Below are 26,089 nucleotides of genomic sequence, written 5' to 3' on the forward strand. Positions count from 1 at the left end.
CTATTACGTCAGAAATTGTCTGGTTTCATCCAAACAGGAGATGATGGGGTTAATGTATATTCATTAAGTGAATATATCTTTTACAGGCTTGTAGAGGTAAAATTCATTAATTTTTTCCGGCCCTCAGCAAAAGACGCACACCACGATATTTAACACTTCAGTGGATGGTCTGTTTGCAATATGAGATGTAGGTTTCAATGTAGTTATTTTGTCATGGCATCTTTCAGCAGATTTATAGATTTGCAGCACACAGTAATTTATCACATCCTTCTAGAGATTTTCTGTCATATTCTATAATTAATGTATGCGCCGAACATCATAATTTCTTCCCAGCATGGCTACTGTTGCACATGCACATCTCCATGAGTGAAACTGTGTACACGAGCTGCATGTAATAGTGGGAATGGCTTTATTATAGATATCTAGATTATATTAAACATCACCTATACCCGACACAGGCAGAAATTTTGTAAACTGACGCAGCGTTCCTACACTCATCAAACTTAAGACCTCCAACACAATAGACGGCTGTCGGCTGAATGAGAGAATCTCTCTAGATTCCCCCTGAAAAAAATAAACATACGGCTTTACCGAATGCTCATGTGTTTTCAAAAGGGAGGGTAGAGAATGTCACCTTGAGATGACTCTGTTGGCTTATCTCCTGAAGAACGAAAGGGTTAGACGTTAAAACTCAACTGTCCAAGTCCGACCCTTATTTCACCAACATCTATAGGAAGAGAGTCAGGAGGCACCATACACATTAAACTGTTAGATGTTCCTGCCAATAGTGACTACCTTGACTGACGTTCGCCTAAGGGCCCCTATACACATTAGATTACCTTCTCACTAAATGTTTGCGCCTTTGATTTGGCCTTGTAAAATTGGCATGAATTTCATGCATTTTTTAATCAAAATGAGGCAAACATTTCCTATAAAAATATTGTGTGATAATTCTTTATGAAACGGGTTTATGGCAATTTAATTTTGATAGACTTTCCTTAGAATCCGCCAGCAATTTCAGAATATTGGAGATCCGATATTGGAATATTGGAGATCTTATCTCCACCACCCCTACCAGTATGGTGTTCATTTGTACATTTTTAAGTGGTATTGAGTGCCCTAATACAACAGTGTGCCTGGTAAACAATGACAATGTCACTTGTTGGAGTACTGAGGCCCCTTCAACCAGCTGATCATGTGGGTGATATTGATGGTCTGTCTTAAAAATTAGCCACAGTATCAAAGTCCTAGGTAACCCCTTTAGCAGTAAATAGTGTTGACATTGATCTATAGGTCTAGATCATTAGAGTACTATATTCTAGATTATTGGACATCCATATATAGAAAACTTGCTTAGGCTAATTTGTAAACTCCCACAGAAGTTAACGGAGAAAGCTGCACATGCATGGCCACTTCTCCACTGAAGTCAACCAAGTGCGTGAGGGCAGAAGACCTAGAGGTCTAAAATTCTATACAGCCGTTCCTTGCATGTTTCTGTAAAATCAGTGAAACAAATATGATCACCTTTACATCTCCTGCAGGCTGGGTCATGGCTGTAGAAGGTGAAGAGACAGCTGGTACACCAGACACAGGAACCAGAAGGGACCAAAACAGAGTTGCAACCAACCAGAAATTCCTGGAGAGTCTGTAAAAATAGAGCACTTTTTTCACGCTTCCACCAAAAATGTGATCTGTCCTTGATTTTTTTGAAGCTGAAGAAAACTGTACAGATTATTACGAATATAATTATCATCATTTATCAGTTCACAGTAAATGCAGCTGATGCCTTCATACCAGAATTATGGGCTATAGACATATATCACTTAGAATCTGAATGATTTATTAATGTTCTCCATTGTGCCAGTAAAAATGTTGGCTCTCTGGGATTTCTTTGATAAGCTCTCCAGAAAAAAAAAAATCTAGTTTTCAACCCTTGGCCCACAGGAAAAAAAGTATTATAAACAGGACTTTGTAGGTGGGATTCATTGGGGTCCAAAAGCTCCATGTTATAACTCTACCCTAAAGGAGATGTAGATGTCATGGCGACCATGACTGGTGGAGCAATGTTGATGGCCAGAGGACCTTGTTAAACAGTTTTCTCAGCAATAGATACAGCTAAGACATTTCAGAATAGAAATGTTAGCAGCTTGATGGAGAAATAAAATGTAAAGACTTACTATATATTAACAGGTAATTTTTCAGTTTGAGAGTAGAAATGTTCTTGGGAAATGCAGATCTAATTACTGAACTGCCTTTTAACCCAGACATTGGTTTTACTTCTTATGAAAGCATTTATGCAACCTGAAAAACCAACATGCTCTATAGTACACATATTTACATAAAAGAAGCAGCTATTGAGTGGGTGGTAGCATGAAAAAATAAAAAAATGACTAGAAGTTAAAACCATCAGTGCTTGTTCGCGCAAAACTCATCAACATGTGTGAGGAGCAGCTTAACCCCCTAGTCAGGCAGCAGACTGGGATGTCGGCACATAAGGAATTGTTTGGTTACGGGAAGATGTTCATGCAGAAGGGTGGGTGATGAGACAAGGACAAACACCCTAGAAATGTATGTGCTTACACGTGTGCAGTATTCAGAAAAGCCCTCTTCCATTATAGTATGTTTTTTAATATGTGACGAATATGTAAATTTAAGACAAGTAAATCATGCAGAATCATATTCCCAACAATGCTGTGCAGACATATATGTTCTACATTCTCCCTGCGGTGACTTGTATAAAAAGTGGTCTTACCAAGAGTTAATCATAGTAATATTATAGAGTCTTCAGTGGTTGAAACAAATATACATTTTTCCTATATCAAAGTAGAATCCGTGATTTTTAAATGGACCATAGAGGTTTCTGGTTGGATTGACTTTTTTCAATTGTTGAGTTTAATTAAAGTGGCATATAATGCACTAGCTACAACATGTGTCTGTAAGCCATCTACTCTTACCTTTATACTCTGAGACTGGAACTTTCTGTCTTACATCTGTCATTGTCAGACAAATAAAGTATAACCTGGCTTTCCACTCACTCAGATGATTCTCCTTAAGTGTTGCATGAACATGCTTGGATAAGGGGTTATCGGGGCACGCTCGAGTCCTAACAGAGTATCTTCTGCATGCTCGCAAAATATGTTTGCCTCTCCGCGGCTGTTTGACAGCCACAAGACATGCAGGTATTGCCTGGCAGACAGGCAATCCTTGCATGTGATGCGGCTGTCTAACAGCCGCGAGATATGCAACAATGGCGCCGCAAACATATTTTGCGAGCATGCAGAAGATACTCTGTTAGGACTCAAGCGTGCCCGGATAACCCCTTATCCAAGCACATTCGCGCAACACTATTCTCCTTCCTTCCTTTCTCAGCTCTTCATTGCCTACATTATTCAGTGCTCTTCAATGCCTTCATTTTTTACCAGTTGTGTTGGGCATTAAATCTTTGTCATATCCAAGTAAGCACTATGGCCCCTTTAAACAGTTTTTTGATGGGGTTTCCAAGAATCGGAAACCCACCAAGTGAATATATAGATATGCTATTTACATGCAGATATAGCGTTAATCTGCAGGTAAAGCTCATTTAAATGATGATGAAAATGAAATGATATTCTCCCTGCAGCCGCTCACTTTAGTCACCACTTGCAGACATCCACAGCAAAGCTGTGCCAGGGAATGATTACAGAGTGCTCACTGTATATTGAGCAGTGACTGTTACAGCTCTCTGCATCTCCCCGATGACTGGAAGCAAGCAGCTGCAGGGAGAATATCATCTAACTTTCTCCCTGTAGCTGCTGCACTAGTAAGTTGGTTTCACAGGATTTAAACATTATTTGCATGCAGTTTAACCCTATATCTGTAGGTAAATTGCTTTTCTGAGAGTAACTAGTTCCCTTTAATATTGATGACCTATTCTAAGTACAGACTATTTATTTTAGAAACCTAGATAGCCTCTTTGAAACTATAGCTTTTTAATGTGAACATGAAATGGTTTCAGTTTCATTGTTTGCTTTATCCGAAATGGGTCACTAAGAAGTGACTAAACTTAAAAGTTTAAAAAAATTGTAATGTTTCAAAATGAACATTAATTAGAAAAAAAAATAACTGGAGCAGCTTTTTCCACATGGGTTTCTAAAAGAAAAAGTAAAAAGTTAGAATTTCATCACAGAACACAAACACTGAATAGCTTACAATAAAATGAATGCATATACTGTATGCTTTCAACTATCGTGTAAGAAACAATAATCCTTTCACATTCACTGCCCACCTGTAAACGTTACTCACAACCTTTTAAGTATTGCGGTACAATGAGGGAGTCACGTTTTGATGATGACTAACTGCAATGTTTCTTTTTGTTACAGACACATAGAAAACTGGGAGGATTTACAGATTTTGAATGTACTCGACATGGAACTTTACACTGGAATCCAAAGCCTGTGAGTTCTCTATTTATCCATCTGAATGAACATAATGGTATAAAAAGTATTAAAAATGCTACAAATATAGCCACTTCGGTGTATACTTTGAAAACCAATGATATGAGTTTGTCACGTGTACTGATAAGGACCTCTGGATTGGGTATGAGTGGACCTGTGGAAGTTCGGATTCGGGTACCCGACCCAAACTTTATTCCAAAGTTTGGTTCTGGTGCCAGAATTGTACCCACACTTGACCCAGAACCCAAACCCCGAAGTTTCGAGCTGGAAAATTCTCTCTCTTTCTCCGGAACTCCAAAAATTGCAACGGACTTCCGTATTTGGAGTTTCGCACCGGACACTAAGAGTATGTTCACACTAAGCGTTTCAGCTTTTATTATGCATTTTTTTAATGCAAATTTTCAGCTGTGTTTTACAGTACCAGAAACGTCTATGAGATTTCAGAAATCTCATGCATATACATTGGTTTTTGTGTCATCAGTATTTTGTGCTTTGCATGTTTTTTTGCGCAACAGAGCACGTCACTTCTTTCAGCATTTTTACAGCAGTTTTGAAGCGTTTTTCACCCATTGAAAGTAATGGGCAGTGACAAAAATGCTGAAAAAATGCTGCAAAAACACAGATATCAGGTTTTGCTGCATTTTTTTGTGCCAAAACCTGATTAAGTTGTATAGGTATTTTTTTTTTCACTGAATTTTATAAGCATGCATAAAGAGACAAATGTACAGTGAAAAAAATGCAGCAAAAAACGCCAAGCAAAAACTAAGAAAAACCTGATTTTTGGAGACAGAAACTTTACTGCCAAGAGATCAGATTTTGCTGCAGAAAAAAATGCTGAAAAAACACCTAATGTGAACATACCCTAACCGTCCGGTATGAACCCCAAATTTCTAAGTTTGGGTTCGCTCATCTCTGCTCAGGACCACTCATTAATGTCAAGACCTTCTTTTGGATGTGGCTAAAAGACTAAATGTTTCAGAGGTCTATAGAGTTTTATGACTTCAATGTTTCTATGTCCTTGCAATCATTATAAAGAAACATACTAATCACAAGGTTGAAGTAAACTTTTTTTTCTATACATCAGCCTTTATAAAGAAGTGGGGCTGGTTTAGTTAATAAAATGAGCAACCAGCCAGGCCCCTCACACAAAGATCTGGTCACAGTCAACCCAGGAAATCCTGTCCTGTGTCAGACTGAAGAGAACCTGTTAAGACAAGAGTTTATAGCTGAATATCAGGGGCACCTTTTTGATGTGAACTATATTAGTAATTGCATAACTAAGTAATTAAGGCAGATTTTCCTTTTTTTTCTGGATAACCCCTTTAATTATGGTATTTGAACACATTGTATAGTTAACATGTAAATGAATTAAGCACAGCTTCTAATTATGTGAGTTATTGCTTCCTGTCACAGCATGAATAATCAAGGTTCCAATGCTGTATTATAATTTTCCTCCCTCGGTTCTTCCTCCCATCTATGTCTGGTGATAGCCATGGGAGGCTTCTTTAATTGGTAGAAAGGGCACATATTCCAAGCATGGACTCTCCACCATTCTTTATATTGTGTGGACACATGAACAGAGCAAATTCTGAGCTCTATCGTCTGAAACAAATCTGAAAGCAAATAAAAAGTATTGTATGTTGTAATTATGCAGCCCGCTGGAGCCAAACCTTATTTATAGGCTTTAGTGCTTGAACTTGTGAGCAGCAGAATCAATGGCAATGGCCGCGGAGAAGGTGATCTGCAGCGGGTAATAGATGGGGTTGCTAGCTTTCGGGTGGAGGGGGCGATTTTCATAATTAATGAAGGCTTTTTCTGAATCATTTGCTAACATGTAATCAATTATCAATGCTATTTAAAGTCAAATGAAAGAGCATTCCTTCTTCTGTAGATCGCTATAATGCCCTTTTGCTGTGGCTAATAGGATCCATTCTGACAAATTTACGTTTAGGCATATGTCATCACCAAGCAATGGTATATGAGGTCCTACTGTATAAAGGCTCAGAATGAGCAGCTATAAGATTGACAGTAATTAACTTCATTAGGTAGATTGATTATTGAGAATTTAGATTATTATCTAGTTATTTGGAAAGTAAAATGCAAAATTACTCTATTGACTTCAATATGGTGTTGAGGGGTGGGGGATATGCATTCCAGTCCACATTTAAAGGGGTTTTCCCACAAACAAAAGTTAATTTCAATCAATAGATCTTGGAATAATAATTTCCACAATTGGATGTGTTTAAATAAAATGTTCTTGTGCTGAGATAATCTTATAAATGTGCCCCTGCTGTGTACTGTGTAATGGCTGTGTCTGACCGTACAGGAACATGGTCTGATCACACCACATCTCCTGGACAGGAGAAGGAAAAGAATATACCGACAGGACAGCATGGGATCGCAGCTGATTCTTTCTTTGAAGTAAAACATTGTTTAAAAACAGGCAGTAAAATGTTTTACCTCACAAAAAGAATCAGCTGTGATCCCATGCTGTAATGTCTATATACTCTTTTGCTTTTCCCCCTGCCCAGGAGCTGTGGTATGATCAGACCATGTTCCTGCACGGTCAGACACAGCCATTACACAGTACACAGCAGGGGCTCATTTATAAGATTATCTCAGCACAGGAACATTTTATTTAAACACATCCAATTGTGGAAGTTATGATTATTCCAAAATATATAAATTAAACTTAACTGTCATCTATGGGAAAACCTCTTTAATGGAATGTACTGCGGATTTTAAGCTGATGAATTTTTTAAAATTCTTTTACTATTTTTAGTTTCCACAGAAAAATCTGCAGAGACAAATCCACACCACAAAGTATAGATAGATTTGACATGTGGATTTTGTTGCTGATATCTGCAGAATGAAATAATCTTTTGCAAACCCAACACAGTTAATGTCTTCTAAGACTAGAGCTTATTAATGGTACATTTATGTATCCTATTAGGGCTGCTCGTCCCAACCATGAGTCTAAGGACCCCAACTGACAGCTTCTTAGATCCCTCTAAGGCCTCATTTGGACTAAAGTTTGGGTCGTGTACCAGAACCCGAACTTCCAGGGTTCTGCTCATCCCTAATCCTTTGGTTTACGATTGACGTAGGACTTGCATTCTCAATGCTATGCACAACTGAAACTGGCATAAATCCATGTGCACAAAGCATTATTTTCAGGTGGATTATGTCCGTAATACAACTGAATAAGCACCACAAAAGTGCCCCATAAAATGATCAAAATTCACAGAAAAGTTGCTTTGTTCTGTCTTATGTCCCTTCTTTTCACCACTTTAGAGTTTCGGAGACCCTGAAGCGGTTAAAAGAAACAACATGTTCATTTTTCGGGCGGCTTGTGAAAAATCAATATGTCATTTTTCAGTGTAGAATAAAAGACACCATAGGACCGACGGTAAAAATGCAGACAAAGCCGCTTTAGAAACGCGGTCACTGGCGCTTTCCTGAAGATGCCTTGCCTGGGAAAACTCAGCATCTAAAAGATGAAGTGTGCACATATCCTAAGCCTGAAATGCCACATTGCTACAACCTGGGTGCACATGTTGCGCATTTGCTGTGGATTTTACACAATAGCGATATTAAAATCCACACTATTTTGAATTTAATATCCACATATTTTCCATTCCTAAACCTGCATTTTTGCGCTCAAAATAAGGGACAAAACAAATGCCAGGCCAGTAGTTTATCATACAAATTAAGGTTTTTTATTGAAATGAATAAAATAAGCACCAAAAAAAGGGTCTTTACAAAGGAAATTGACATTGTGAGGATTCAAAAGCCCAAAGAAAGCCAATTAAATATGGATTCTGCAAAAATATAAATGCAGCATTTAGATGAGATTACGTTTAAGCTTATCCAATTTACTGGTATTGTAAAATGCTACAGATATTATGTGTGGAGAATCTACACCAAATGCAGAACATGTGAACCCATCCTTAAAGGGATAGTTCCCTTTGCCTGCCAGCTCAGTTTGTTGGAAAAAAAACTAACCACATTTTACTCGCCCTCCCCAAGCTCCAGTGCTGTTTCTCTGGCGCTGCCCTGGTCTCTATTTTTGGTTGCAGTGGTGACGTCACATTGATAGCACTGCAGTCAATCACTGACCTCATCAGCTTGTGCCATCTACATTGGCAAAGCCGCTGAGCTTAGTTATTGGCTACAGCGTCATCAGTACTGCAGCCAATACGCAATCACCGGAGCTGCCTCAAAGATGTAGCACTTCACTGGGGGAGTATAAGTAAAGTGTGGTTTACCTTAGTTTACTACAAACTGAGCCATCTGGCATAAGGTTTTTTGAAAGGGGATATACAAACCTTTAAGGATCATACAATCCTATGAATATTGGGCATAATTACAGATAATGAAACGTTTGTAGGTTTCAAATAATTTTCAAACTACCTACTTATATGAAAACATTCCGTGGCTGAAAATGAAAACAAATCTATCAATCTACAGCCTAGGGCAGAGGAAAGATGTTTCTACTTCTGTGATAAGGTAATAGAGTATAGTCTACATTGATACATTGCATCAAACTACAGTTCTGTGCAAATAGGACTAGGCCTGCGTAGATTATCAGCCTGTGATATCAATCAATAAGATAGATTTTACACTGCTTAATTATATGGAAATCAGTTGTCAAGCATGAAGCTACACTAAAATATTGTATATTGAGGAAATAATGCCTTTCTAGTTATGGAAATGACCATATAAGTGCTTTGGAATAGGAAATTTCACTTTACATGCTTAAAAGGAACCTGGCAGCTGATACTTGCTTCCCAATCCACAGACCGCGGCTGTATGATTTCAGCCAGGTATATCTAACTGTGAAACACTGCAGTGTTTCAGAGAATAACATAGTTTAAAATCCTCCCGGGACTGATCTGCATGGTAGACTAGTCAGACAGGCAGGTCACCGGTGGCTTCTCCATGCCCGCAGTCCTGGAGTGCCAGGTCAATCTCTCCATGCATCTATAGGTAGAGAAGGTTGGAGGAAGCTGCTGGGAACCCGCCTGTATGACTAGTCTCATGTGCCCCTCCGCCCCTGGTGGTTTCTCCCCGTTCACTTCCCTGGAGTGACAAGTTTCTCCCTCTATGCGTGTATAGGTAGAGAAGGTTCAAGTAAGCTGCCAGGAACCCGCCTCTCTGACTAGTCTCCCGTGACCCTGAGTCCCTGGTGGTTTCTCCCTGTCTACTTCCCTGGAGTAACAGTTCTTTAATTCCATGTGGGTATAGGTAGAGAAGGTTGAAGGTTGCTGCCAGGTTACTTGTGGCTTTTCCATGCCCGACAGTCCTGTAGTTACAGGTCTCTCTCTCCATGCATCTATAGGGAGAGAAGGTGGGAGGAAGCTGCTGGGAACCTGCCTGTCTGACTAGTCTCCTGTGCCCCTCCGTCCCTAGCAACTTCTTCACACACACTTCCCTGGAGTGACAGGTCTCTCCCTCCATGCGTGTATAGGTAGAGAACGTTGAAGGAAGCTGCCAGGAACCCGCCTTTCTGACTAGTCTCCCATGCCCCTCAGTCCCTGGTGGTTTTTCTACATCCACTTCCCTGGAGTGACAGGTCTCTCCCTCCATGCATGTATAGTGAGTGAAGGTGGGAGGAAGCCGCTAGGAACCCGCTGATTAGTCTCCTGTGCAGCTCAGTTCCCGGCGGCTATTAAACCATGAAACACCTCATAGTTTCAGAGTTGCGCATGTATGGCTGAGATCATAAAGCCACAGTCTCATATATGTGGATCGGGCTGCATGCACCAGCTGTCAAGTTCCCTTTAAATTCTTAAGAAATGTAGATCATAAGAGTGAAGGTGTTGCATCCAGTGTGTCTCCATGGAACACCAATGATTTATTACAGATGAACATTAAGCAATAATACTTTGTCAATGCTCCAAGTAAAATATTTTAGTTGTCATATGTGGGTAAGCAATGGAGGGAAACATGCTCTTTCTCACCTCAAATATAAAGTAAAATCTCCAGTAATTAAAAGTAGAAAATCATTAAGAAGAACATCAAAGGGCTCAATCAGCGCTGATTGCAATTTTAGGCAAAAAAGACTGCTTGCAAAAGAGCCAACGTTGTATCATTTCACATAATTGAGCCTGAGCACAAATCATGTTTACAATGGATCATGGCAGGAGACATTACGTGTGGCGGCTTACAGCATACACGCTGGAGAGGGCCTTGCAGAAACAGGCCAAAGATGCTGACGGCAAAAATCAACTCGTTGTTTTTTCAAAGCAAATCTACAAAGTATAGCGAACATGATAGGAACTGCAGTATGGATTGTACTAGGAAAGTATCTCGAATTAAAGTTCATTCTCTGCACTTACTATATTCCAATTTGAGCACAACCTTATAGGAAAAAAAGAATAGTATTTCATTTATCTGCTATAACATTGAAAAATAATTTTTATCCATGTTCGTTTAAATACAGATTTGAATTTCTGTACCAAATTTTGTAATGAACTGCAAATTCTCATGATATAAATTCAATAAATTTTAATTTCAAACTGAACACACAATAGTGTGCAATTCGCTTAGTAACCACTGGGTGGCAACATGTAGACACATATAACATAAACATATTCCAACAGAGTATTGCAAAATCATGTTTATTTTAAAAGCGGGTCATCTTGTGGAACACATCTTGGGATATATTAAGCCAAGGAAAATATATTATATTACATTATATTAGGAAGGACACATCCTTAAATATGGGGTCATCCTTTTTTTTCAGTGAAATTTGCAGCACATATAATGTACCCACTACTAGGCTATAGAACCATAAAAGGCAAAATGTATCAAAAGAAAGAAGTCCAAGGCAAATATCTGAGCTAAAACCATATCTTTATTAATACATCTAGAATGAAATCCACAGACAGTATTAGTTATAGAGACTACACAACAATAATGGGATGGGAAAACACCTGGGCAAGAATATACATCCTGAAATTTCAATGTCTGCCATAAGATGGCTGTGTATAACCTCAAAAGCAAACAAAAATAAAAATATTTGTGAGCAATCAAGGATAAACAATGAAAATAAATTAAAGCCAAGGAATTTAAAAGGAATATGTCAGCAGGTTTTTGCTATGTAATTTGAGAGCAGTGTAATGTAGCCACTGAGAGCCTGATTCCAGAGATGTGTCACTGACTAGGCTGCGTATTGTAGTTTAAATGTAAACAGTGTTTTATCAGCAGGAGATGATCACTACAGGACTACAGTTCATGTGACCAGCAGTCTGGCTAATCTGTGTAACCCCACCCACACTATTTAGCAACTTGTACAGTGTACACAGGAAGCTGCCAATCAGTGGTGTGGGTGGGGTTATGCACAAGAAGCTGCCTATCAGTGGTGTGGGTGGGGTTATGCACAGGAAGCTGCCAATCAGTGGTGTGGGTGGGGTTATGCACAGGAAGCTGCCAGTGATTGGTGTGTGGGGGTTATACACAGTTTAACTCTTAGCTCTGCTACATTTACATCAGACAAAACAGGTATTCTGTGAAAACTACACCAAGCAGCCTAGTGAGTGATACATCCCTGGAATCAGGCTTTCTTGCCTTATGTTATGCTGCTATCAGATTTTTTAGCAAACACCTGCTGACAGATTCTCTTTAAGGCACAAATCATCTCCACAAACATATGCATGGGCCCAAAAAGTCTGATAACACAGCAAAAAGGTAGTAACCACCCTATAAAGCAGGTGCATGAACAATTGTTACCATAGAAATACAGGTAAAGTGGTAAAGGGCAGAAAAGCAGGGAGCCAGGGGCTCACATCATCTGACACACATTTGACTTTGGAAAGCTTACAGGAATCAAAAAAGTGAAATCTGTGGTTAAGTCTGCACCAAAACCTGTAAGTGTGCATTTGTTTTGGTATACTCTACAGTTAATTGCTGTGTGTGAACATACCCCTATAGGCCAGTCTGTATGTATTGTCATGCACATCTGCATATACTGAAAAGTACATAGTGCGTGTACATGTTTATGTTGGGAATCATATAAACTCTGTTATCATAACAACATAGCACATCACACCATTAGTTTAAAAATTACCACATCTGAATGCTGTGCTTCTGTTCTGGTCCATTGTTCTGCAGTTTCCTGTCTGCATTCCAGTGATTTATTATTTTGGCACTGGATGGTAATATTATATATAACACAGGTTATTGTGGCTGAATAATTAATTTATGAGAGTCCTTTAAAGTTTGTTTTGGAAAATTATTTTCTAGTCATGCCACCTACCTCCTACTATAGCTTAGTCAGGCAGCTGAAGACTATAAAAGTTTACCCTGGTCACCTGCCATAAATTTGAGAGATTTATTTAATTGATTCGAGGGGATGCTGCACTTCATATAAATTAGTTATTTAATATTATTATTGCCATAGACTGACATTTGTTTCAACCATTTTCATGCAATATCTGTAAATATTTGTCATGGCTCGGATTTGGGATTCAATTCGGTGACCTATTACTGCATGTTCGGTTTCTCTCTCTGCTGGGCTACAGTCCTTTACATCTCTGTACAAATGCTGATGGTTTCTTTTGTCATGGTTTCCCTTTCTTGATCGGCTTTTCTTCAGGTGTTTTCCATTTTCCCTTTTGGCTCAGTCCTATCAAATTTTAGGATGGGATTGATATGATCACTAGTGATGAGCGAGTATGTTCGGTTAACACTTACGGCGAGTATGCTGGTGCGAGTACCGAGTATCTTCAGCGTACTCGGTCATATGTTTGAATCACTCCCGTGTGCATGATTTGCGACTGTTTGACAGCTGTAATACACGTGAGGAATGCTTGTTTCTTTTGCATTCCTCACATGTATTAAAGATGTCAAACAGTCGCAAATCATGCACACGGGAGTGATTCAAACATATGACCGAGTACACTGAAGATACTCGATGCTCCTACGAGCATACTCGCCGAAAGGGTTAACCGAACATACTCGCTCATCACTAACGATCACCTTTCACTTACCTCACTTGCTGGCTATACTTCCATGTAGATTGGTGATTGGAGTTTCAGCTCCTCAGCTAGGGGTTTACCTGGTCCGTATGTCTTTCCTGCTGCAAATCTGAGAGTTTTCCTTCCCAGAACCTTTCCCTTCTTCTCGACGCTTGGGGGTCTGGGAGGCTTCCTTTATTCTGCTTGTATTTTGCTTCTCCTTATTTAGCCCTGTCTATCCTTTGTGAATGTGTTTTAGTTTCTTACCCTGGGTTTTGGGGTATCCATGAATGCTTTCCTCTACCTTTGTTGGATTTGTGTTGTGGCCTTCCTTCTGGTTCCTCAGAAACCTCTTGACAGCCTTTAAGAGAGCCAGGTCCCAGGAGGTGTATTTAGCTGTGCGGCTAGGGCCTTTTTTAGACTTTACAGAGACCAGTTTCAGGGACATGTAATTGCACTTGGGCAGCTTCTTCCTAGTGCATTGACACACCCCTAATACAGTTCCAACCTGATTTGCATATGATTTCTATACTAGATTTCTTCTGACTGGCGCATAAGCTGTCATAATTAAGGTATAATTTTTTATTGAGGTATAAAAGCATGTACAGCCATTACACCTCTTCCATATGTAAAAATGTGCTGACAGGTTCCCTTTAAGAAGCCTATTGCCATTCTATTTTTCTATTTTCCTATTTTTCAGCTTTTTTCTTATTCTATTTACAGCTTTGATTTCAAAATGTTAATATCTGATAATATAATACAATTCATTTGTCTTGTAGAACAATTATGAACTCTGGACTGAGAACTATACAACCACGAGCGTTTTCCAAAAATCCACATTTGCGCTACATGTAAGTAAATGTATTAATTTTTTTGTTGGTAGGACAATTACTTGTTGGCAGATGCTATATGGTTACATTTCTTTTCACATAGTGTATATTGAGGTGAGGGGTTTTGATAATGATTTTTTTCTGCACCTTGTTAACCTTGTTACCTTAAAAGCTTTTTTCCATCTTTATTTCACTTCATGTGAGAAAGCGTTCGCTCTGGTCATTGAGGGAGTTGGAATCTTCTCTGCTCCTTCTTTCATATTCCAGTTGATCTGCACAACTAAATGTCTTTATTTTTAATTTCCGCTCATGAAGTTTTCCAGTGTTGTCACCTGAATAAGTGATCAAAACTCGAATGATTATCTCATCATCTCAAAGCGCCAAACAGACCGTTTACCTATCCCAGGACACATAAAAATTTCATTAACTTTTCTAGTTCTATTTTTTTTCCCATGGATGATCACTCAAAGTTGAAATAAAAGAAGAAAAAAAAATGGATTGTTCTGTTACCTGCTGAGATATTGAAGGATTTATGTCACTACAGAGTGTAGTTTCCATTCTGGCTGTGCTGAACTTACACAGAACTTGTGTAAAACTGTAGAAAGCACTACTATGTCTACTAATATAAGTATTATGGATGATATAGGTGACAGATAGATAGATAGATAGATAGATATTATACAGAAAATAGATAGATATTATACAGAAAATAGATAAATAATAGATAGATATTAGACAGATATAGATATTAGACAGATAAATAGATAAATATATAGTATATTAGACAGATAATAGATAGGTAGATAATAGATATTAAACAGATAACAGATATATATTAGATAGATAGATATTAGACAGATAATAGATAGATAAATACACAGACATATTGATGGATGGATAGATAGATATTATACAGAAAATAGATATTATACAGAAAATAGATAGATATTATACAAAAAATACATACATATTAAATAGATATTAGACAGATATAGATATTAGACAGATAAATAGATAAATATACAGTATATTAGACAGATAATAGATAGGTAGATAATAGATATAAAACAGATAACAGATATATATTAGATAGATAAATATTAGACAAATAATAGATAAATAAATACACAGACATATAGATGGAGGGATAGATAGATAGATATCTCCAAAGAAAAAAAGTCAGCACTCCATACATAGTGGAAAAAACAGAACTTTATTAGCCCCAAAAAAAATTGTGCCAACGTTTCGGCTGAGCACAGACTTTCTCAAGCTCAGCCGAAACGTTGCTACAATATTTTTTGGGCTAATAAAGTTCATTTTTTTCCACTATATATGCAGTGCTGCCTTTTTTTCTTTGGAAATATATAACATGAAGACAACGGAATCATTGTCTGAGAGGATTTGCACCCACTCGTGGATTTCTGTGCTGTTCCATTTTCTTCAAAAATAGATAGATAGATAGATAGATGGAATTTTTTTTATAACTGTCTAAATAAAACATTGGAATTTTATCTAAGGAGCTGGAACTTTGCTTTGTCAGTGCACCTTATACACCATTGTACTCAACCACATAAAGGAAACAGTTCCAGTTGCACAGACACTCTTCCAAGACAGAAGTATGGTGGCACTCACCGGGGAATAAACTATTAATCCTTTATTCTATATTTTACAAACAGTGTGGAGCACATGGATACAAATTGGCTACAGTCCTTTGGCGCCTGCCAGGTGCTTCTTCCTGGTGAGGGAAGCGGTTATTATCCATGTATCCATGTGCTTCACGTTCTACCCCCCAAACGGGTTTTAAACTACGTGGAATAAGGGATTATTGTTTGGCTTGAGCGCAGCTTTCTTAAATGGAGACTTTGTTTTCCTGTAACTAATACACATTTTCTTCTAATCTAAGTGTTCCCAATTATGTTGTGCTTTGTACGGCCATACATTGATTTTTTTTTTTTCTAAAAAGTCTAAAGACCGAACATTGAGAATTACAACTTAAACATTGTAAACTTGTCCTCGTGAATGGGCACAGCAATTTAATTGAATTTGATATCGGATTTCAGAGGTTCATAAACTTTGCTGGCAAAATAAAACTTTCATTTCATTTCTGGTTTTAAATTGCTGTTATTTAGGGCAGATGATAGGTTTAAGACAACGCAGCATTTTGCAAGTCTTTATGAAGCTTATTACGAGACTGAATGTGACACCTAAGCATAATACCAGGGGTGCAGCTTGATGACAGTGACAAGATGTCTCAGTTTTCTCATGTACTTATATACATATTTTAGAAAGGCGAAACATGAAAACTCTTCCTGCTTATCTAGGTTATTAAACTTAAAACCAGAATAAAATCATGTTCCTGCTGTTATCACCCCATATATAATTGACTTCGATGCACATATCTGACTAACTTGCCATCCAATTGTTAGGTTAACTATTCCCTTTCATCAGCATTCTGCCAGCACTACAGGTGTTGGAACTTTGTTTCCCTCACTTCCCAGCATGCCCTGTTCCTGCCATTGTCCAATAGTTTTCCTGCCTAGAGCTGAAAACCCGTCTCTGTCATGCCTGTATGCAGTTTGAAATACAAGAAAACAAGAGCCGAGATACAAAACTCTGCCTACCTCCTGTAATCTGTCTCATTTCTAGAGCTGGATAACAAGCAGTGGGATACACCTAGTGGAATTATGGAGTAATATTTCATTATTAAAGGTAATATATCTTGTAAAATAACACTATTGATCTGCAGATATGGGGTTAATCTGCAGGTTAATAACGTACTGAGACAGGGCGATGCCAGCACTGAGAGCCCCTTTGCCGGGAGTAAAATAACTTTATTGCCCCTAGCAGCATTTGGCTTCCAGTCATAGGGGTGGTCCTGGTATGGTTTCAGTCACTGCTCTGTGTATATATATAGAGAGCGGAGGGTGTAACTGCACCCTGGTACTGACTAACAGCAGGATCAGCATTAGAGCCGGCAGTCAGTGCCGGGGTGTGGTTACAGCCACCACTCCCTAACTGAACCGTTTCGGAGCCAACCCTATGACTGGAAACCGAATGCTGCCAGGGGCAATAAAGTTAATTTCCTCCTGGCAGTGGGGCTTTCAGTGTGGTGACTGCATGGTGTCAGAATGCTGTTAACCTGCAAATTAACCCAATATCTGCAGGATAATAGTGTTTTTTACATGACCGGTTCTCTTTAAGACAACATTCTGTTAAATTATGTAATTTACAAGCTGTTGAGATGTACAGGGACTATTTCAAATCAGAACTTCATTGCTTAGTTTGTTTGCATGGGGAAGTTTGTTTGAATGTTAGCAAGATATTGCAAAATATTGTGGTTGTTTCCAAGCAGCACCTAAAAGGGACTTTTAAAAAAAAAATCTTTTGCCATAGACTCACGTCCTCTCTAATCATCAAAAGCAATGGAAGAAATTGCGGTAGCACTTCTGTACTTAATTGAAAAATTTCTCTTTTCACCCATTCTTTTGGCTTCACATAACCTGAAATGTATGGAATAAGATTTCTAGCTTTAAAAAAAAACACAATAAACAAACAACAAAAACCCAACATGATTTTGATATTATATTCTGTCAGGAGATACATACTAAATAGGAAACTAAATAGAAGAGGATGAGGATTTGCACACAGCCGAAACACCAGTTAAAGATAAACACTCCAAATACCTCTACCAACAATTGACTCCTCCACTCCACACAAGGCAGTATGAAACTAACACTGGCAATCCAGATTTCCAGAGGCAAGTTTATATAGGAAAGGGGAGTGGCCAATACTGAACAGTTGAGATTATCCAAGCTGGGAAGCTTCAGAGACTCCAATACATATGTATCAAAGCTTGTGAATTGCAGCTCGTCAAGGATTTTGCTAACCTCCAACAATATTGTATTGAACTTGTTTAGTAAGTCACTCAATTAAATTCAAGAAAGTATAAGGAAGCATTTAGACAAACCGATTACCAAAAATGATGTGTTCCCAAGAACGCTCATTCCAGTGGAAACAGGACCCCAATTGCCTTATTTAAAAACAATCATCGTTCTCTGCAGCACATCGTCCTGTGTATACAATGACAGTCTGTGTACATAAGGATCATATTATTGATTTTCTGTGTGCTTGGGTAATGGGCCCTTAGTACCGCAGATACTGGGTAATAGACTCACATAATATCAGCCCAATATACCATCTATATAACCATTCAAAGTAGACATGTAGCTGGATATATCTTGACCTGAAAGAAGCTTCTAAGACTGCATGTTACAAACTACCTAAGTTGCGATAGTAATAACTCCACCATAGCTCCTATCTTGGAGTTTTCTACAGATCTATATAAATTTGTAAACTCAGTGTAGCCAACAGCATTTAGCTGTACAAGATATTGTGATCAATGTATCATGGTAAAAGTTCTTGCTGTAAAGTCTGTCACCTGAACATAGAAAATGACTTGTAATAAAAGCTAGTTCAGAAAGTAGAACCCCCCTGGGCCCTCTCCGGCTTCGCTGTGTCTTCCCATTATGGTGGTGACACAGATCTTAAAATGTTCTGTATAAAGTCACCTTTCTGAAGTTCTGACAGTCTTCGCCGGCTTCACTGGAAGTGAATGACAAATAAATATCCTCAAATCGGCGGCAGATCATTTCTCACAGAAATGGAGTTTTTAAAAGAAAAAAAAAGAGAAAAAGCTAATTTTTCATTCTACACCTCGCGTCATCTCCCTGCAGGGGTGAAGGGAAGTACTTTGTGTCTCCATTTACAAACCCCCCATTGGTACCTGCTGTGATGTGCCGAATGTTTTTTTTATTATTTTATTTTAGTAGCTGCAAATAAAACCATTCATTTCCTTTAAGTGTGTTTGAAAGCAGTCTCAGTTTCTAGACTGATTCTCTAGCATAATGGTTCCTATGAACCGTGTCTTTGCAAGTTTAACCCCGACTGAACCTTTTGGTAATATAAGGTGGATGTTTCTCAGACAATATGTCTCTGTCTTTATCTTATCTGTTCTTATAATTCTGTAATGTGGATTAGAAAATTATCTCACGGTTCATATCAATTTTACTCTTTTTATACTGCAGAAAGCACATGGATGACTCAAAGTTGCAGAGCTGCAAGCACCACTCCAGCGGTCATTTTATTTTAGTGTTGGAGTGGTGATTCTAACATGAGGTCCCTGACCCTAGCTGTCACAATTCTGTTGTCAGATTACCTAGCAGCTCCTTTCCTGTCCCTAACACTAGGGGCGCCCTAGCTATCCCTTCTCCCCAGATTCCTTCTGATGGTGAAGATGCTGGAGCCATGTACCTTGCTGAACTCCTGAATAAGCCCTATATCTTTCCCACTCCCCTAACCCATGGAAGAGGAGAGGAATAGTGTCTGTATATACACAAAGCAGACATACGAGGAAGGACATACAGGGATAACTGAAAGTACCAATGATACAAATATGCACTCACAGACAGCACAGAGGGAAACACCAGGGAGAAAAGAAAGGGAAACTAAATAGGAGAGGATGAGGATTTGCACACAGCCGAAACAACAGTTAAAGATAAACACTCCAAATGCCTCTACCAACAACTGACTCCTCCACTCCTCACCAGGCAGTATGAAACTAACACTGGCAATCCAGATTTCCAGAGGCGAGTTTGTATAGGAAAGGGGAGTGGCCAATACTGAACAGTTGAGATTATCTAACCTGGGAAGCTTCAGAGACTCCAAGCTGAACTATTAACCCCTGCACTGCTAACAGAAACCTGCATTGTTTAATATGAAGAAGTGCAAGAGTACGCAAAATCAAATGATGTGGTTTTCTGGCATCTTTCTGTCTCAGTAAACCCATGACCCTAGTATTATACTTACCACCCATCATCTTCAGTGCTGCCTCACTTCCACAACGCCATCTTGTGACTGCAACTTCTGAATAACTGGAAGTCAGAGGCAATGGTCACAAGCTCTTCATGTAAATCTAAAAGAGTCTTGCTCTGGCCTCGTTCTGCCTCTCGTAGACTTACCATGCATTGTGACTTCTGATTCACGCAGCAGACACTGGAGCAATCCAGCATAAGACAACCGGAGTGGCGATATGAAATTGGCAGCTAGTGAGTATGATACTAAGTGCAGTGATCTTATATTAGTGTCACCACTCCAGTGCTGCAATAAAAAACCAGTTGGAGTGGTGCTTACACCAGACATCCTACCTGGTACAAGGGTATTAGATTAAAAATGTGACATTGGCCCTCAATGCCACTATAGTCAAACATTGTATAACCTAAGTGGGCTTTACAACCGTATGTTTGGTCTCTGCATCAATATAACAGGTACTAAGTAGAAAATAGCGCAGTATAGGACCACTGGCCATTGGAAAATCATTTAAATATCATAGGGAATTGAATAGCAAAAAATTGAATCATGGATACTATAGAATTATTGGTACATGGCAGCAAACATTTATATGTCTGGGTTTTTTATATGAAAAAAATATTGGTTTTCATCAGTATTCTGTGCTTGATTTTCATCTATTTTTGGTTCATGTGTTCATTTTTCCATATTTGCAACCAATTTGGGTTGCCAACATGATTCTTTATTCTTTCTGGACAGCTTATCAAAAAATCACCGACTGACAATATTTTTGGGGACACATTGGAAATCCTCAATAAAGCATTACGATTATAAGTGATATTTGTCTTCAGCCCATAATTCTGATCTGAAGACATTATCTGCATTCACTGAAAACTGTAAAATAACATTAATTGCAGTGATAATAATCCATATAAGTTTAAAAACAATCACAGACGCCTTACATTACACAGGGTAAAAAGTGTCCTAATTTTATGGACTGTCCTAGAATTTCTCAAAGAAAAAAAATTCCTACTTCTCTTGCTCAATAAATGGCAAAAAAACACAGCATTCAGATGACACATGGATGACATCTAAGTGATATTTGTTTTTCTCAAGGATCATTCACTTGAACGGGCAAGATTGATCTGCAAATTTGATCGAAAACAGGCAAGTCCCTCAAATTTTAATATAATCTGTGAAAAATACAAATAAAACATTGAGCACTCATACACCCAATATTCTATGGGGCTGTGCACATTTCCAATTTTTTCATTGGTGGTCTAAGGAAAATATTGGAGACCAGTTTGATTTTGATTTGAGTGTTGGTTCACAATTGGCAATGCAGGTCTATGGGTTCTTGAAAAACATTGAACCGCATTCAGATGACATCCGAGTGCGGTCTGTTTTTCATGGACTGACAGAAAGGAGAAGGTGAAGAAACTTTTTTTTTTTCTCTTCACCTCCGAGAAAATCCAAGGCCACTCTGATCAACCTCTGATCAAACTCTTATCAGAGTCTGATCAGTATAATCTGACTTTTTTACTCGGATGAAGAGAAAATGGTTGTGTGCACCTACCCTAAGAGTGAGCTCACAATGGCACACCATGCCAGTCAGTGCATTACTCAGATGGCCAAGAATTTTAATGGCAGTATATAATTCTGCACTTCTGCTGGCCGTTAGACCATGCTTGGCATTCCTCAGCAATCAGAGCAGAACTGTAAGGGCTATCCACTACTTAGATATTCCTATCAGTGGCGAACCAACACTACCGCTGATCAATTCTTTGCAGCCCAAGCGTCAACTAGATGCAATGTCATGGGGTTACCGCGACAGAGAAGGGCCTGAAACTCTGGTTACCCGTTCTCCTGCACTGGTCAGAACTGCTTCACAATCAGTCTAAACAGTGCATCTTTTCTTTGCTCTGGCATTACTAGGGTTAATCAGTTCAATTGATCTCCTGGAGCTCTCTATCATGGATTGCCTCAGCTGTTCTGTGTTGGACACTCCCCTCTGGTATATATGCTTACTACTGGCATTTGGGAATTGCCAGTGATCGTTCATTCTGCCTGGTTTGGAATTGGAGGAGTTGTTTGGTGTTTGGAGTTGACAGTTGGAGAGTTGCTCTGGAGATTTCTGCGTGGAATTTGTGTGTTCATCCTCATCCTCTCCAATTTGGTTTCACCTACCTTACCCTCCCCTGTATACCACCTGTTGTTTGGTGAGTGTATTTTGTATTATTGTAGTTTTCATTTATCCCTGTCTGTCTTCCCTTGTCTGTCTGCTGTCTGTCTGGTTAGTGTAATCCTATGCACTTTGTCCGCACATCTTCCTGGGTGGAGGAGGGAACAGATAAGAGTAAGTCAGGGGAATAGCAAGGCATGTTACCCCGGCATCTTCACCTTCTGGGGTAATCTGGGGGAAAGAGGTAGACTAGGGTGCCCCCTTGCTTGAGGGATAGGGAAGGAGCTTCTTGCCCCGGGATATCCTGCAACAATATCGTGACATGCAGACACTTTATAGAGCTGGAACAGCACAGCCCCGTAATCTGTTTTGGGTAATGCAGCTCAGCTCCTATTCACTTTAATAACTTGTGAACAACCCTTTCTGAAGAAGCTGGATCATTGGCGTTCAGCTGATTGATATTTTGGCTCTTTCAGTTAAAAAAAAGAGGGATTGTTTCAAGAGCTAACTGCTTTAATTTCTGATTAAAATCTTTCAGTTGCCTTTTTTGTTTGTTACATCTCTTGCAGAGAGGAAGCAATTTGTTCCCTTTTATTTCTTTGCCATAACAACAACTGATCAGCAATTACTTTCTGTCTATGTAATACGTAGTGAGATCATACATCTGCGCTCTCTGAGGGAATGTCTCTTAATAATCCTTCTTAGTCAGTTTCCTGATGATGCAACCTTCCCTATTCTGGTTGTAGAAGAAAGGAAATTTCCATGCATGTCACGGAGCATCACGCCTCTGCCCTGTGATGCTGCCATAAGCAGAGGTGTCATAGCATCTTAATCAATGGGCAAGTAACTTATATTGTAGATGGCACATGTCTATTACACATTTCTTCCCCCGAGCTATTTATCAGTCAGCGGGAAAGGCACATGCAACACTCCCAGTCCGATCATTAGAAGGAGAAGCGCAGTTGAAAGAAGGAAAGCGATTGTGACTGATATTTTTGGTGCGTGCTGTCGTAGCTCTTCACAACTTCCTGCATGCCTCAGTGGAGCTCCGTCACGAACGATGGATAATATGTCAGATGCTATTATCTGACAAACACGACAAATAGGAGAGAGATACAAGCTGACACTTTCAATTATTGTCCGGTGGCTCTTTAGAAACAGCGCCTGGGTATATGCATTGCCATTGTACATCTTTTATTTCCCCTCCTGTGTATTGGATAAACAGTCGCCTCTGGGATGAGCAATGGAATTTCCGGATTATAGTCAAAGCTGACACAAAAATTAATTTGCACATTTGCAAGACGGGACAAGAAATGAGGAGAGCGCAAAGAAAAGGACTTTGCAAGTCGTCATTTCTTAGATGCTCAGTTCTTTGAAAGGGCTTCAGTCGGCGCTGTTCACATTTACACTGGAGGGGAGTTTAATTTTAACTGTTCCATTTTTATGGGTTTACACAAACGATTTTACTTTAGAATGTATTATACTATGTAGATTGTTGGCAGAAATTTGTGAAAAAGTCCCTTTCATTTGACAGAGGTTTGCATGAATCGGACGACCATCTAATGTATAAAAAGACAACTAGCTCAATTTTAACAGCAGATGTTGTGGAGGAAGAAGGATCAGGCATGTTTGGTATTATTATGCCCAATCCCTTTTTTCCATAGGATATAAATTGATGCTAGAGGGGACTGAAGACAACTTTCTGTCTTGTATCTATTCAAGCCTGTGGTATACTGTAGTCGAGAGAAATAGTCATTTTATGCATGGTGAGCTTTAGGGAATTTGCATGATACAGGTTCAAAATAAGTAACTGTGAATAGGGTTCTTTCTTCAGCATGCTTATATTTGAATTTTTTTCAAATCTTAATTTAAATGTACAGTATGGAACAGTCAGACATTTCTGGAACCAATTGTCCACATGTGAGCATACCCTTACAAGTGTGATTTTTGGGATTATTTCATAATCCAAAATATAGGACCCAATAATGCTAACACATAGAGCCCAATATAACATATTGTATATGTAGCATTACAGTAAGAGTAAGTTTTTTTGTTTTTGTTTGTTTCACATATGAGAAAATCACTGATAAAACACTGATGGTAAAAACTGACATACTGACAAGCGCAAATGAACATTGCATCCAAAACACTGATGAAAATAAGATCTTATTTTGCATACGAGAAAAATCACACATGTCTGATTGAGGACTAAGGAAGTCAGGAGAGTGAGATTACTAATAGTGTTCAAAGGGGTCTGGGTGCCATTTTTGAGTATCATACTCTTACATATAATAGATACTAAAATTTTCAAAATTCAGCTGACCCCCTGAAGTAGGCATATATGGACAGAAATAGCAGGCAGGCATGTTTTGAATTTATCTTTCCTTATACAGTAACTTTGGGGGGTGGGGGATATTTATTTTTTTATCATAAAAAGCAAGGGAACTGAAAATGAGACCTTATAATATATCTTATCAGAGAAAGCTGCTCTTTTCTCTTCTGGGGCTGATTTTACACTCTAAGATCATACGTAAAATCTTTATTCAGTGAATACAGATTTTCACATCACTGAAAAAAGAGACAGTTAGTGCTCAGAAAGTTCTATGGAGAGGGGAGGGAGGAGCTGTAGGCAGAAACAGACATTCTGATGCAAATTCTCCTGTAACAATGATTACACTTTAAAGCGCACCTGTCAGCAGGATTGTGCTCAGTAAACTAAATACACTGCCAGGTGGGCGACATTACACTGATTAACATGATACCTTGGTTGATGAAATCCGTCCTGTGGTTCTTGTGTAATCTTTACTTTCAGTTTGGAGATAATGATATGCTCGTGCTTCGGGGTGGCCTGTAGGGGGGGGGCGCTCTATATGGTGCTCTGATTACATATTCATCTGTATGCTCTTATGACAGCTCACTGTGCCTTCATTGACCTGCCTCCTGTTTTACATAATGCATGTACTATTGTGAGTTTATAAAAAAAATTGACATCCTGCAAAATGGCGCCCACTCCTGAGTATGCGCAGTAGCATCTATTGATGCTACTGCTCAAGCACCGCCAGGGGCGCCATATTGCTGCAGCCAAATTTTTGTTTCCTCCAGCAAAATGGCTCCCGCACAGGTGTAGTAGCATGTATCGGCAAGCAATAGGTGCTACTTCGCAAGCACAGGAGTGGGCGCCATTGTGCAGTATCTAAATTTTTTTTTTTAAAAAACCCAATAGTATATGCATTATGTAAAATAGGAGGCAAGTCACTGAAGGATCAGTCACCTGTCCAAAATACAGAAAGTGAGTGTATAAGCAGAGCACCAGATAGAGCCTCCCCACAGACCACTCCGAAGCACGAGCATATCATTATCTCCAAACTGAAAGTAAAGATTACACAAGAACCACAGGACGGATTTCATCAACCCATGTATCATTTTAATCAGGGTAATAGCGCCCACCTGACAGTGTATGTAGCTTACTTACCACAAACATATCAAGCTCTGGCCCGCAGGGTGGTTTTATTTGACCTGCGACACCAGAACCACCACCCCTATGTGGGGTCATTATTCTGTATGGAGGGCTGTGAGGGTCATTATACTGTATGGAGGACTATGTGGGGACCATTATTCTGTATGGAGGACTATGTGGGGACCAATATTCTGTATGGAGGACTATGTGGGCCCATTATTCTGTATGGAGGACTATGCGGGGCCCATTATACTGTATGGAGGACTATGTGCAGCCCATTATACTGTATATTTGTTGGCCCACAACAGTTTTCATTTTGGCCCTCTGTGTGTTTGAGTTTGACATCCCTGACTTAGCACAATCCTGCTGACAAGTGCACTTTA

General features: G+C 39.1%; 1 protein-coding gene across 7 annotated transcripts in view; it reads left to right on the forward strand.

The window, feature by feature from the left end:
* NTRK3 (neurotrophic receptor tyrosine kinase 3) overlaps positions 1–26,089 on the forward strand; it is an 874,029-nt gene that overhangs the window by 249,782 nt on the left and 598,158 nt on the right. For all 7 annotated transcript variants that reach the window (XM_073653278.1, XM_073653277.1, XM_073653281.1 and 4 more), the window contains exons 3-4: positions 4,359–4,433; positions 14,173–14,244. In XM_073653278.1, the coding sequence (XP_073509379.1) occupies positions 4,359–4,433; positions 14,173–14,244 (147 nt within the window). The remainder of the gene's footprint in view (positions 1–4,358; positions 4,434–14,172; positions 14,245–26,089) is intronic.

The sequence above is a fragment of the Phyllobates terribilis genome, unplaced genomic scaffold, assembly GCF_046119375.1.
Source record: "Phyllobates terribilis strain yellow unplaced genomic scaffold, ASM4611937v1 Scaffold_11__3_contigs__length_659146591, whole genome shotgun sequence".
Taxonomy (NCBI): Eukaryota; Metazoa; Chordata; class Amphibia; order Anura; family Dendrobatidae; genus Phyllobates; species Phyllobates terribilis.